General features: G+C 44.6%; 1 protein-coding gene across 4 annotated transcripts in view; it reads left to right on the top strand.

Moving 5' to 3' along the window:
• Nucleotides 1-13,895, top strand: part of LOC142893948 (PH and SEC7 domain-containing protein 1) — a 39,700-nt gene that overhangs the window by 1,513 nt on the left and 24,292 nt on the right. For all 4 annotated transcript variants that reach the window (XM_076034966.1, XM_076034965.1, XM_076034963.1 and 1 more), the window contains exons 3-9: nucleotides 415-955; nucleotides 1,706-2,173; nucleotides 9,113-9,307; nucleotides 10,332-10,412; nucleotides 11,354-11,466; nucleotides 11,618-11,676; nucleotides 12,405-12,494. In XM_076034966.1, the coding sequence (XP_075891081.1) occupies nucleotides 415-955; nucleotides 1,706-2,173; nucleotides 9,113-9,307; nucleotides 10,332-10,412; nucleotides 11,354-11,466; nucleotides 11,618-11,676; nucleotides 12,405-12,494 (1,547 nt within the window). The remainder of the gene's footprint in view (nucleotides 1-414; nucleotides 956-1,705; nucleotides 2,174-9,112; nucleotides 9,308-10,331; nucleotides 10,413-11,353; nucleotides 11,467-11,617; nucleotides 11,677-12,404; nucleotides 12,495-13,895) is intronic.

Here is a 13,895-nt window from a genome sequence, read left to right as displayed (position 1 = left end):
ATTCTTAGTATCTATTTGTTTGGTCAGGACAACTCATTAGTTCACAGTGTAATGGACTTGCTTATGATAGTGATTGTTAATATTCAGTTTCCTTATGTAATATAAAACATTTTTTAGGCAAAACATTTTGTTTACATCTAACATTATTATATATTTCATGTTATTTTATCACGCTTCATTACATTCGACTGAAAATATTTATCTGAGTAAAAAGTGTCATAATGTCCATATAAATTTAAAAACGTTGTAAAAAAACTGGTGATGAAGCACTTGATACTGTCATTACAATGCAATACAATCATTTAAAAAAAGTATTTTTTTTTTTACTTACAATAATGCAGTCAGTGATAAGGGCAGCACAGTCACCATGATGATTTGTAAGGGATGCTGGACTTTATCTCTCTCCATCCGCAGACTCCATGGAAGCCTCCACAGCTCCTCCTAGTGGTATTTCCAGTGAGTCCCCCACCCCAACTCCCCCTGCCTCGCTGCCTCTGCTGTCAGCCAATCACGAGGTCCAACACGTGGAGGTGGAACTGGTGACCCCTCCCCCTACGGTGAGTGGCCCCTCCCCCAAAACGGGCATCATCCGCCGCACGCTGAAGTATTCGGAGACGGACCTGGATGCCGTCCCGCTGCGCTGCTACCGCGAGACGGACATCGACGAGGTGCTGCTGGCCGAGCAGGAAGACGGCGACTCGGCGTTCGGCAGCAACCGCAGCGTCCACGGCAGCTGCCCTGTGGGGGCGCTGGGCTTCAGGAGGACAGACAGGGTGGAGGGCAAGGGGGAAGGTGAGGAGGTGGAGGATGAAGATGAGGAGGAGGAGGAGGAGGAAGAGGAGGAGGAAGAGGAGGAGATGGTGAGCTGGGCCAGTGTGAGGATGCAAGGAGACAACAGGAGGCAGCAGTACGCCGCACAGGAAGCGCCGGAGGTGTTCGGTCACCTGCTGAAGAGGTGAACGCGCACTGGAAGACAATCACAGTTATGCACAACACTGCACACACACACACCAAGATCCTCCCCTGACCGATAAAATGATCCACATTTGGATCCCCTAACCTCATTTACAAGTAGATCATAAACAGATTTTGTGGAGGTTTTATTTATGGACCTCCAAGAAGAACATTTTGTGTGTCATTATTTAAAGGGACAGTTTGTCGCCTAAAAACATTTCCTCTTTAATGACATTGATCCATTCAGAGATGTTGAACTAGATATAGAAAATTAGAAATGAATAGTTTTTGTTTTTTTTATTGAAATCATGACCTTCTAACAAACCTAGCAGGTAGCGTTAACTAGAAGAGCTACTTTCTGTGTCACAGCAAATAAATACTAGCTGGGAGGCTAATAATACAGCTTGATTTAGAGGAAAATTATTCATTTATAAAACCTGGCTTTTCACAAGTAAAACACCCATGAAATTTTGCACATTTCTATGCCAGGATCCGTCTTGAGAGTATTCCCTCCAGTAAACTCCTCCAAAGAAGGCTTGTGTATTGAGTGTGAGTTCTGGAAAGACACATTGCAGTCGAGCTTTTCCGTTTTGGTCCTTTTGAGCTACAAGAGTTCCATATGGTTCAATTATGCCTAAGGAAAGACAACACATCTCAACAGGCCACATCTACAGCTCAAGAGGAAGAAAATGTGAGTTTTTGGTTCAACACACCTTTGTTGTAGTCAAATCCCGTCCTTCTCTCCACGCAGACCAACAGAGACCTTCTTTGACAACCATCATCCGGCCTTGAAATCCCCCGTCCTGGTCTCTGGCCCTCGCTGCGGTGCAGAAGACACCTTCAGTCGCCACTTTGAGAGCATCATGGAGTCGCACCGCGCCAAGGGGACGTCCTACCACAGCCTGGACAGCGAGGAGCTGCTGACCTCCTCCACCCAGACTGTCCTGACCTTTGACCTGCCCACTCTGACGCCCACCATCCACGCGCCGGTCTGCCAGAGCGCCAGGCAGATCGTGCAGCTGAGCTTCGCCCCGCTGGCTCACGGCGAGCGGCCCAGCCTGTCCGACTCCATCTTCACTGTGACCGGAGACTCGGACGCCACGCGGGCGCCATCCAGCGAGAGGCTGAGCAGCGGGTCGGACGACACGCCCCCCCAAAGGCGAGACCACTCGCAGCTCGGGAGCAGCTGGTGCAGCAACATTTCTGTCTCACTGCCCAGGTGAGTAAGCGGTAAGCTGAGCAGAGGAACAACCAGAGTGGCGACTCTCGAAACTTGGAAAACTCAGATGCAGATTAAGAATCAAGGAGGCTTCTCTCGCCATTTCTATAAGCATATTGTTTACAAACAAATTTGCAAACAATGACCATTTGAAAACATGGGGGGAAAACTGAATCAAGCAAAAAGCAAAAACAGATGCAAATTTGAAAATGAGAGGGAGAAAGTTTAACTTCTCCTAAACTTAACATTCTATCATAATAATTATAAGCTACTTCCAAACTACCTCTCAATATCTATGCTATAATACTTATTTTTAGTTTGAATGGTTTTCTATCAAATCTATCAAAATATATAAGTATTAAACATATATAATTTACTTTACATATACACTAACTCACACATACTATTATTCACACAGTCAAACTTGTATGTGTGTATGTGTGTGTGTGTGTGTGTCTGTACTGTACTGTACAGACACACATGGTGAAAGTGCTAGAGAAAGAATATAGTAAATGACGGAAATGGGTAAAGAAAAGTCCTTCTATCTTAAATGTCTTGCTGAATGGATGTTGGACGTATGATATTCATGATTTAGACTCCGGGTAGCTCCACTCGTTTTCTAAGTAGATGGTGGAGGGTAAAATAGCCTCACCACCTCACACCACAGTTAAATCTGGCAAGTCTGGCAAGATCGTCGTGAGAGTCATCAGATATTTAAGTTTTTTGCCAATTTTGATAGATAGATAGATAGATAGATAGATAGATAGATAGATGGATGGATAGATGGATAGATGGATGGATAGATAGATAGATAGATAGATAGATAGATAGATAGATAGATGGATAGATGATAGATAGATAGATAGATAGATAGATAGATGGATGGATAGATAGATGGATGGATAGATAGATAGATGGATAGATAGATGGATAGATCATAGATAGATGACAGATAGATAGATAGATAGATAGATAGATAGATGGATGGATAGATAGATGGATGGATAGATAGATGGATGGATAGATAGATAGATGGATAGATAGATGGATAGATGGATGGATAGATAGATGGATGGATAGATAGATAGATAGATAGATAGATAGATAGATAGATAGATGGATAGATGATAGATAGATAGATGATAGATAGATAGATAGATAGATAGATAGATGGATAGATAGATTTTGCACGTAGTTCACTGAACAGTGACTGAGTAATTTTTCACAGAGGGTATACATGCAAAAAGAAACTGTTTACTACTTGGTGGCTACTTGGGCCTGTTAACAGACTTGCATTCCCCAGGTGGATGAGTGATGCTGCAGTGCCACTATGGTGCAGCCAACTGCTCACAGCGAAGGTCGCCCAGAGGCTGCTTGCAGTGCTGTGTGTGTGTGTGTGTGTGTGTGTGTTTGTGTGTGTGCGGGTGAGAGTGCGGGTGCGTGTGCGTGTGTGTGTTCCTGCAGAGGCAGATGGCTGCTGCTGCAGAATCACCTTGAATGTCAGAGTCCCAATGACTTCCCGTTAACTCTGCACCTGCTGCTTCGTCTCTGCCGCAGCTGCTTCTGTTTCTCCCACATTCGCATCGGAACACACAAGTGTGTCCAGGTGACATTAGGCAGAAACTGCTTCTGTGTGACTGCCTCTTATTGTGAACGTCACCCTAACTTAGTGTGACAGCACTGCAGAGGGGCTGCAGGACTGAGGGGGTCACCTTGTTGGTTAGACCACTAGGTGGCAGAGCAGGAGCAAAAATTCAGCGACTGCACACTTTGTGCTGGTGTGTGCTGGTGTGTGGGTGTTTCTGTAAGAATGGAAGCGTCACAGGGGCTACAAATCACAAACACCTGTTCTGATGTTTATTTATTCAAGACATGTTCATGCTCTTAACTCACTCCACCTCAGAGACATGAACCACTTTATGCTTTCAACCAGGTGACTGACCTGATCTGATCTGTTTCTTGGTTTTCTGTATTTCTGCTGCATTGCTGGCAGTGCTGAACCTGTGGAATCTAGGAGTGGAGCTGGATTCATTCTTTGATGAAAGTTGGAATTTGATGCTCCCTCCCTCCCTCTCTCCTTCTCTCCCTTCTTCCTCTCCCGGTCTTGAGATGGTCACACAGTGGCTCATTGTGCACAGCCGCAGCAGAGAGAGAGCGAGGGAGTGGGTAAAGGCAGAGGTCGGCACTAGGAACTCTCTCAGGACCCCTTCAGCCGTTATCCGGGTAAAGCTAACATGCTTCAGTTATGCTTTGAATTTTGAGCACCCCTGCAGACAAACAGACCCCGCAAAGGCCTCAGACAGAGGAGTCGTTGTTTCCTACTCTGAGGCGGTCACAGTTATGGATGAATCCTTTTTTTCTCAACACTCCTGAGAGCTACACCTCCAGCTGTTTCATTAGGACCTGATGCTTTGGTGTCCTTGCCAGGTGAGCTCGAGGCTTGCGCCACAAAGGTGCACAGGAATCCGCGCGACACCCGCAGGATGGGTGAGTTGGTGTAATTGGAGATGCAACGGGGAGTGGAATGAACGGAGGGGGTTGAAAGGGAAGGGTGGAGGATTTTTCTTCTTTAGCCAAGCCAAGTTCCACGGCACACTGATCCAGGGTCAGCATAGCAGCGTTTACACAGTGGGGAGGGGGGAGAAGGGAAGGGCTCGGAGGAGGAAACAGGCCCAACAGCAAACAAACTGAAAAAGGGTAGAAGAGATAAAGGAGCGAGAGGCTAGCAGCTATTTTCATTTGGTCGAGGGGAGCGGACGGAGTTCCACCACGGAGATCCAATGACTGCAAACGGACCGAGAGGACAGAGCAGGAGGGGAGGCAGCTGAAGCACGGAGACCAGAGACACTCACAGTCCACAGGGTCCCTCAGGCGCCTCGGCAGGTGTCTTCCCACACAAGACGGTGATGCCTTCAGGGGACGAGACGGCGAGAGGGGGCGTGGACAGGACGATGAGCAGCAAGGGGACGGTGATGAGGACGCAGTCTGTCTTCTGCTGTCACGGCCCAGTGCCAGTTGTAGAGAAGAGATACGAGTTGGGCAGGAGGCCTCCCCCAAGGTATGTCCTCACCCAGGAGGCTGAACCAGGATTTGAGTAGATTGTGCTTGGATGGAGGGAAAATTCAGACTATAAGGTGTAGGAAGTTGTATGTGTGCCATGTTGTATTTGAATTTTTTATAATTATAATTATATCTGTTATGAAAAATGTTTAGCCTCTCAAAGCAGGATGAGCATATTGAACTCTGGAAACTTAGTTTGTCATTTTATCTTCACCTCCAGCCAGCAACATGAAGTCACTCAGTTTTTCCTGATGCTTAAATGCTAGCAGACCAATTCACCTTATCCTTGATCCTCATTATTGTAGGTGTGTTTAAAAACTCTTTTACACCTAAACCTCATCAGACCCTCCTCTTTTTGTGGGTGTGCGTGACTGAGTGTGTTGTTTTGTTTTTTTCTTTAAAATATGCATAATGAGTGAGTGGTCTTTGCTTTTTCAAGACTATCAACATCGATATCTGGCAGTTGTTCAATAGTACTATGTGTTGGGGTTGCGTAAGGGCAGTTTAAAGGGAAACAAGAAAAGCCTAAACAAAACTGAGTTTTGATTTTCAACAATGCAGCAACTCAAAATACAAAACATGAACTAAAAATGTTAACTTTTTGTATATTTACAAAGTTTGCACACCTTTAGCCCAGTGCCAGTTTTTGCTATGGGCAAAGTGGGCAACCGCACAGAGTGCAATCGACTCGGGGGTGCATGAGCGCCCTAAAAAAAAACATGTATTCTGTACAATAGCACCCTTCACCCCTCCACCCCCGTACAATTTTGTTCAAGAGAACCCCCAGGTTCACCCAGGTGGCAAAACTAGCCAGCCATTGCTTGCATGTTTTGGGCCTGTGATGTAGCCTCCTGGCACACAATTCTTTTGGATTTTTGAAGCACACACTGCAATGTTTTATCTTACGGTGGACAGTGTTGCTTTGCAGTAACAGGTCAGATGTGTACACTCCTCCCACATATTTGTCGTACGCTGCCACAGCTGTTGCTGTTGGCACGGGGATCACTGAAGCTTCTCATCACCTGTTATCTTCCGGCGGAGCGCTGTGTCCCAAGTGTACACAGGATAGACGTTTGTACAGATGGAGACTTCCCTGGTGTCCTTCCACTTCACAAACAAGAGGTCATTATCTAATATCCACCACATCGAGCCTCTTGGTGACTTTTTGTGTAGGGCATTTTTCTTGTGAGGAAAATTGTCACAGTAAAGGATGTAACCTGAGTCCAGGTCGTCCTTAATAACCACTAACATCATCACATTAGAGGAGAGCCTGTTCTCTGATGTGATTGTTGACCTCCCTGAATAGAGATTGAAGTCAAAGTACAAAAACTTCTAGCCCAGACGTGTGCTTTTGGCCTTAATGCATTCCTGTGTGACCAATCTGGCCTTCATGGGAACCTTAATTAATTCTTATTTTAATGCATACGCCTCTATACAACCTAAATTTGCCACAAAAAAAGCAAAATAAGTGAAGAAGTAAAAGAGAATGGCACAAGATTTTAGAAAATATTCATTTTTGGCATTAACATTAAAAATGGAATATATAAAATACTTGTATGATAGGTGTGCTCGTAAATAACCAGACGTTGCTGTTGGGTTATCAGCGAGCTTTATTATCGCTTGCAGGCCTTTTCTTTATCAACCCCTCAGCCAGAACCGACTAGACGTGTTGTAATAAATCTCCAAAACTCCCACAAACCCGTGCGCACACACCTTTCCCAGGAACACGCACACCCTCTAACCCCTGTTTTACAGTAAAACAGGGGTAGATTGCACCCTGGGGTAACGGACCTTAATACAGACGCCAATAAACAGTGACACACAAGCTGGAACACATTTCAGCAACGTTTCATACTTATTCTGGTCCTCTGTGTGTGTGTGTTTTACAATACCTCGATGTATTTTATTCATGTTGAGCAGTATAACAATTTTTTTTGTAAGGGAGCTGCTTCTTATTTTCAGCGGAATTCCTAAAAGGCTTAGCTAGTACAAACTCTTGCCTGTCAAGAGTGGTGACATTTCTCAGAATTGTTTCTAAAGCTCACTGTTTCAACTAGTACTTAGGGTTCTGTTTTCATTTCGAGGGGGAGATGGCGACTGCTGCAACTAGTGAGGCTCGTACTACCGTCATGTCTAGTATATGGGCGGAATGTGCTCCCTTTCTCTACGCTCAGTGACCGTGAGCATTTTTTCGACAACACCAACAATATATGGGTTACGGTAATTACGCCAAACGTGCGACGATACCAGTAAATGCTGTGTGATCTGTGATTGGACTGTCCCTCAGCAGCTACCGTAATATGCCGTATATAATCGGGAAGCCCCGTCAACTACTGTCACTTATCGTTTGACTTTGGCGGTAATACGGTGAGGAAAAAAACAAAACAGCGTAGCATTCAACTTCAAGTTGTCACCGTCTTAATGAGCTGATTTGCCAAATGAAATGTTTCCCCAGATTTGTGGGACTTGATTGTATATTAAGTCAGGAGGTGATCAAATTATTTGGAAATTAGGAGGGCCTTTGAAACTAGTAAAACGATTTAACGACCACCTGCCGCATTGAAAGTGTTGTCCTTCCTATTGGTCAAAGAGCAACGCTACGCCAGTTTAGCTAGAATGCTTCAGTGTTCATCTAAAGTCTTGTCAAAGGTGAGACTAGAAATGCCTTTACTGCCACCGCTGTTGACCAGCTTGCTGTAACTTGAAAGGATTGTCATCGCTTCAACACCAAATTCACTTTTAGATGTCACAAACTCAGCTTCATTGAATGACTTAGGAAACCATCATTGTGGGAAATTGTTTATTCATTTATTTTCAAAATAGGTTTTCCTCCAGTTCTGAGTGTCGTTCCCGTGTGAAGTGACACTCTTCAGGAACATCCAGTCACAAGTTGTGTTGTTATGATGAAGTTTTGCTGTTGTGTGATTGTGCCTCAGCTCCACTATGGGGTCAGTCAGCTGGTTCTGCCCGCTGAGAGTTCGCAGAGTGTTTCGCAGGTTTTCTTTTATCCCTCTTAAACTCTCAGCTGTTGGAGTTGTTGTTGTTGTCGTCTGTCGCCAGCTGTGTCTCTTGATGCGGCCCGTAAAAGGTCGGAATCACGTCCTTGTGAACTCAAAGAGCCTCTCTCTGGTGACCTCTGACTTAAAGAGTTGAAGAGTTTTCTCTCTTCCAGCTCAGATTTAATGACTCTCACAGAGTCGCTTTAAAGGGCCCTAATGGAGATGTTATCAAGAGAAGCTGCAAGTCAGAATAAACTCATTAGATTTTTCTTTTTACTTGTTTACATAGCAGATGTTTTAAGGCTCAGCAGCACCCCCACCACCCTGAGTAGAGGAGAAAGTGAAAGAATGTTGTAGGGCAGGGGTGGGAAAACCTTTTGACTTGTGGGCCACAATGGGTTCTGAAACTTGACAGAGGAGCTGTAGTAGGAGCAGATGGATAGAGTGTTTTGGTGACCCTCCTCATAGGAGAAACAATATCATGGGATATGTTGAAAACAGGTGCTTAAATGTCAATTGAAAATGAACAAAATCGCTACAACAAAATATGTGTCTTTGAAGCCCCATGGTATTTAGCTCTTTATTGAAATTACTCTTATAACACTGGAAAAAATGATGAATTACAGTTATTTAATGACTTACTATTAATGTAATTTTTTCAAGTTTGGCGTGCCGGATTAAGAAGCTGAATAGGCCACATATGGCCCCCGGGCCATAGTTTGCCCATGCCTGTTGTATGGCCTTGGACAGCTGGGACATAGTTGTACGGAGTAACAGAATGCTCTCTATGAGATATTTTTAACTTCAAGGTTGCAAGACTGCCACTCTTCCTCATTTTCAGCTAATTAGTTACATGAAGTGGTTTCTTTGTGCTCCTCAGCCGAGACAAAGCTCGCCTGGCGACAGACTCTGAGCTGGACCAGGACCTCAGCGACAGGCTCGGTCTGGGCAGCAGTGACACCCTCACCAACGGCAGCCGCTGCGCTGATGTGGCAGCTGCCAAACGTCTCGCCAAGCGCCTCTTCAACTTGGACGGCTTCAGGAAGTCGGATGTGGCGCGCCACCTCAGCAAGAAGTGAGTCATTGGGGAGTTTCTGTGTTGTTGTGGCTAAGTGATAGGTTTCAGGTAATATCACGTGAAGTGCGTGCGTGTGGGGTGAAAATCTGCTCATCTCGTAGAAGCAGTCTTTTAAACGGCAACAGCTGTCATTAGCTTTAGTTTTCTGATGCCTGGTGTGCTCAAGTAAAAAAAAAGTGCCCAAACTAGCAGAGTAGGCATCACAAAAACACTGTCAATCAAAACATAGTGATGATCTAGACTGATGTGCTTCATAAATGTGTGTTGATTTCAAAAGGAAAACTATCCTCGCTATGATAGCAATTTTTTAATATAAAAAACAAAAAACGGCACAGTATCAAGAGTGGAAAAAGTAGGTTCACTTCATTTATTAGCTTTATATCGGACTTTATGGCCTTTAAATTGGGTTTTTCAGGTCATGTTTGCTACATGTACAACAGACTTTTTATTTGCCAACCTCCAGAAAATTATTTGAAGCATTAATAATAGGTCATAATATCTGAAAGATAGTAAAGCTGATGAGGTGCATACAATTATCTCCCATGAGGCAGTTACTAAGGTCTAACACGTGAGTGATTTCTGCTTAGAAAATAATGTGTTTTCATCCGAGCACTAGACCACTAAGCCTGTATAGTTCGCTTGTTTTTGCTGCAAGTTATGTTTATTTAATAGATGCTAATCTGCTACGCTGGATGCACATTCTGTTTGCTGCGTGTTTCTTGTCCATCAATTTGAATTCTGCCGACAAAGTGCTTTGCATCTTGTAGATTTGCATTTTCTGGCCTGCCAGTCTGTCAGCTGTTTGCTGATAAAAAGGAATTTGGGATTAAAAGGTTTTCTCACTTTCTGACAGACACAGGCCCCCCTACTGTCTTTAAATTTTAAACTTCTCTCCCAGCATCAAACCTTTCTCGTGCTGATGTTGCACCCTGATAGACGGACAGCGAGGAGTGAGCCCAGTGTGTCAGAACATTGCCAGGCTTGTCCTCTGATGCTGCCATTGATACGTTTGTCTCTGCAGTAACGACTTCAACCGCATGGTAGCAGAGGAGTACCTGAGTTTCTTCAACTTCACGGGCTTCGCTCTCGACCAAGCACTGCGGTAAAGTCTGACCAGCGTACCACACACGTTACCTCTTACTCTCCATCTGCTTGTGAAACACATTCTGACATTATGACCATAAAGAGTGTTGCTATGTGTGTTTACAATTTAAGAAATTAGCATTTAGCTTATTTATTTATTTATTTATTTATTTATGTATTTAGCAAAATTAAAAAGTGTGCAAGGAGGTAATGAAGCTCCATGGGCTTGTGCAGAGTTCCACTCCTATCAGACAGTCAGTCAAAGGTAAAACACAGGATAAGCAGTACCTGTAACCACACAGAAAAATGTCAACATAATTAACAAAAAAAAAACACATAATGATATGATTTGGAGTTTACAATTTCTTTCATGTTTGCTTCAAAAACTGAACAATACTTTAAAATAAGCAATATTCAAACTGGCTTTAAATAAAAGAATGGCATTCAGTGGTGAATAATCCCCTCTAGTGGGTAGTCTTGGTACTATTCACTGTGTGCGTCTACAAGGAGCTTAAACAACGCGCTGTGTGTGGTCAAGAGTTGCAGTTACTCAGAAGACTGTTGTGAGGGTAGCATCACAAGTTGTTTTTTGTTCAGAAAGAATCTTTTATATTTTGTTTGTTACAACCAGCCCAGCAGTCCAACTGCTCACACACTAAAAGTTCAGTTGTAAAAGTGCTTTAAAAAAAAAAAGAATCTATCAGTATCAGCTGTGACTGAAACGTATATAGTAATTCTGTAAGTGTCAACGTTCATTATTATATTATTACACATCTCTGTATATGAGGCATATGTGTCTAACTCCCCCCTCTAACTTTCTGCACTTCCTGTGCTCATGCTTGTATGTATTTTGTACATTTCTGGATGCTGGTGCAAATCATTCCAAATAAACAAAGAATGAAGTCATTTCATCTCACCAGAATACAGAGCATATTTAACCTGTGATGGATTTTCTCTCAGTTCGTTCCTCAGACAGTTTGCCCTCATCGGTGAGACTCAGGAGAGGGAGAGGGTCCTCCTGCACTTCTCCAAACGCTACTGGGACTGCAACCCTAGAGTCATTCCGTCAGAGGGTGAGTCCACTGTAGCGTTAGCTCAAAGCTAACCCAGTCTACGGACACAATGATAAACCATTTTCAAACTGAACGCCAAGCAGCTTTTGTGTGAAGCCGATTTATTTTCATGCGAGAACTTTTCTGTATTGTTGCTCCTTCCGACCTTCAGACGCAGTTCACACTCTCACCTGCGCCCTCATGCTGCTGAACACGGATCTGCATGGCCAAGTGAGTGAAAACCCCTGGACGATTATGTGTTTGTGACTAGGACGAAGATGCAGGATTAGATCTGCGCTCAAGGTGATGCAGGTGTTTCCGTCAGGATCCTGTTGACCAGCTAGGTCGCAGTGATATGTGGCTGTTCCTGCTCTGCAGGCTTTCCATCATATCTGCTGCTTAGCTTCCCACAGTGCAGATCCAGGCCAGTAGCAGCTCTCTCCATCATACTGCACATGAATATTTTATAGCAGAGGCTACAGAGGTGACTTGCAAGGGATCAGCCGCAGCATCAGTGGAGTGTCTGTCAGCAGGTGTGCAGTCTTTGTTGAGACTGTGATCCTCTTCACCAACATCCACACACACGTATACAGGCACATTTTATGTTATTTTGTAGTTTTATTATTAGATTTTTTTTCTTATTTCAATTTCTAGGCGCTCTTTTTATTCTGACACATCTCCTTACATATCGTTAGCCTAATAGCATAATTGCCTAAGTCATTTTTTGGCCAAAATGTGATATCTGCCTAACCTTACCAATGTGCTTGCTAAATAATGCGTTTTCTTGTTTTCTGAAAACAAAAAATCTGAATAAATCAAATATGACTGAGGCGTCTATGCTATTAGGCCAACGCTATAATTTAGTCCGCAACAATAAACATACAACAATAAGTACAGTAGCTGATCGTAAATTGTAAAGTACTAATAGTGTTATTGAAATCATCGCTCTGTTCTCTCAGAACGTTGGGAAGAGGATGTCGTGTGCGCAGTTCGTTGGCAACCTGGAAGGGCTGAATGATGGCCAAGATTTTCACAAGGACCTGCTCAAAGTAAGCTATTTCCAGCCTCGCCATGTCGCACACACACACACACACACACACACACACACACACACACACGCATGCACGCTTAAGATGGGCGAGCAGACGGTGCGTGCCAGCAGTGTATTGTCCCACTGAGGGAGGCTGTCTGCTCGGCACTCTCTGCCTGCTGGGACCAAACACCCACACCTCCCGCTCTAGAGACGTCCAATCACAGACCAGCCTGGACCCGCCACTTTCACTTCGCCCTCTGGCGACCGACAACTAATTGTTTCTGTGATGAGCAGCAATAATAATGGGGCGAATCGCATGTTAGATTGAGGTTTTTGGATTAGCCGCAGCTATCTGCTAAAGGTTGCTGGCTTCAGTTTGTCTGGAGGTTCATCACTCAGTGCTATTACAGTGAAAACACTCATTCAGCGCGGACCACCGACGACGCTGCAGATTACGGTGCGTGACGATGATCTCGTGTTGCAGAATTTGGAGGGGCGGCGCGCTACAAGGTGGTTTGCACGGTGCCATGCACCACTTTCCCAGAGAGTTGAAAGAGGTCAGCAGCCCTGCTGGGTGGAAAAGAAGAATGCTTGTCCACATACTTCTGGCCGCTCCGCCTTCAGAGGGCACGTCGGGTTGACTCAGAAAACCCACTTTTTGGGCCATAATGGAACGCGCCATTAGTTCAGTCGGTCCGCCTGCCTCCAGGGAGCCTGAGGTTGCAGTGTGGCGTTCCCACTGCAGGAGGGAGGCAGAGAGTCGCCCTGCCACGGCTGATGGGACAGGAGTGAATTCCACGAGGTTATTAAGGGCAGATGGTATCCATGACGCCGCAGCCTTACCCCCCCAGAACTAAAATTGTTTTTCATATATTAATGCTCCCACTGATCCAGGAACCCTGTTTTTAATCAGGCTTTCTGCAGACGCTTTTATTCCCGCTCCGTCTTTTGTTCCAACTTTGGCCTTCCTTCCCCTGCAGCTGCACTTTAGTTCTCCTCCGTCTGCGCCAGCCCCACTCGCACTCGTCTCCTTATCTCGCTTCGTTAAGCCGCGGCGCCATTTAATCTGCGTCTCACTGCCACCTTTATCTACGACCTCCTACCTTCACCTCCGGTCTTGGACTCATTTTTTCCTCCTCTGTCTCTGTCTCCACCAAAGCTCTCCTCCACCTTCTGCCGTTTGCTCCTAAAATCTTACAGCACTGATCCTAGAACAGCTTCCTTTTTCCAAAAACAATGCTTTATTTATTCTTTTTTCTCTCCGCCCTCTTTTTTTTTGTTGTACTGCTAATAAAGTAGTTCTTTTCAACTATTTCCTCCAATAAGACGGTTTGCAGACTCGAGCTGAATTGACTTCCCATCATTGTGTAAAGTCATTGATCAGGCTGCAGCTGCCTTAATTACCGGTAACTGATTC

The sequence above is a fragment of the Nelusetta ayraudi genome, unplaced genomic scaffold (genome assembly GCF_046127955.1).
Source record: "Nelusetta ayraudi isolate G7.1 ecotype Tasmania unplaced genomic scaffold, CSIRO-AGI_Nayr_v1 ptg000042l, whole genome shotgun sequence".
In the NCBI taxonomy this organism is placed as follows: domain Eukaryota; kingdom Metazoa; phylum Chordata; class Actinopteri; order Tetraodontiformes; family Monacanthidae; genus Nelusetta; species Nelusetta ayraudi.
Note: the sequence above shows the minus strand (reverse complement) of the source record. Positions and strands in the feature narration are given on the sequence as shown.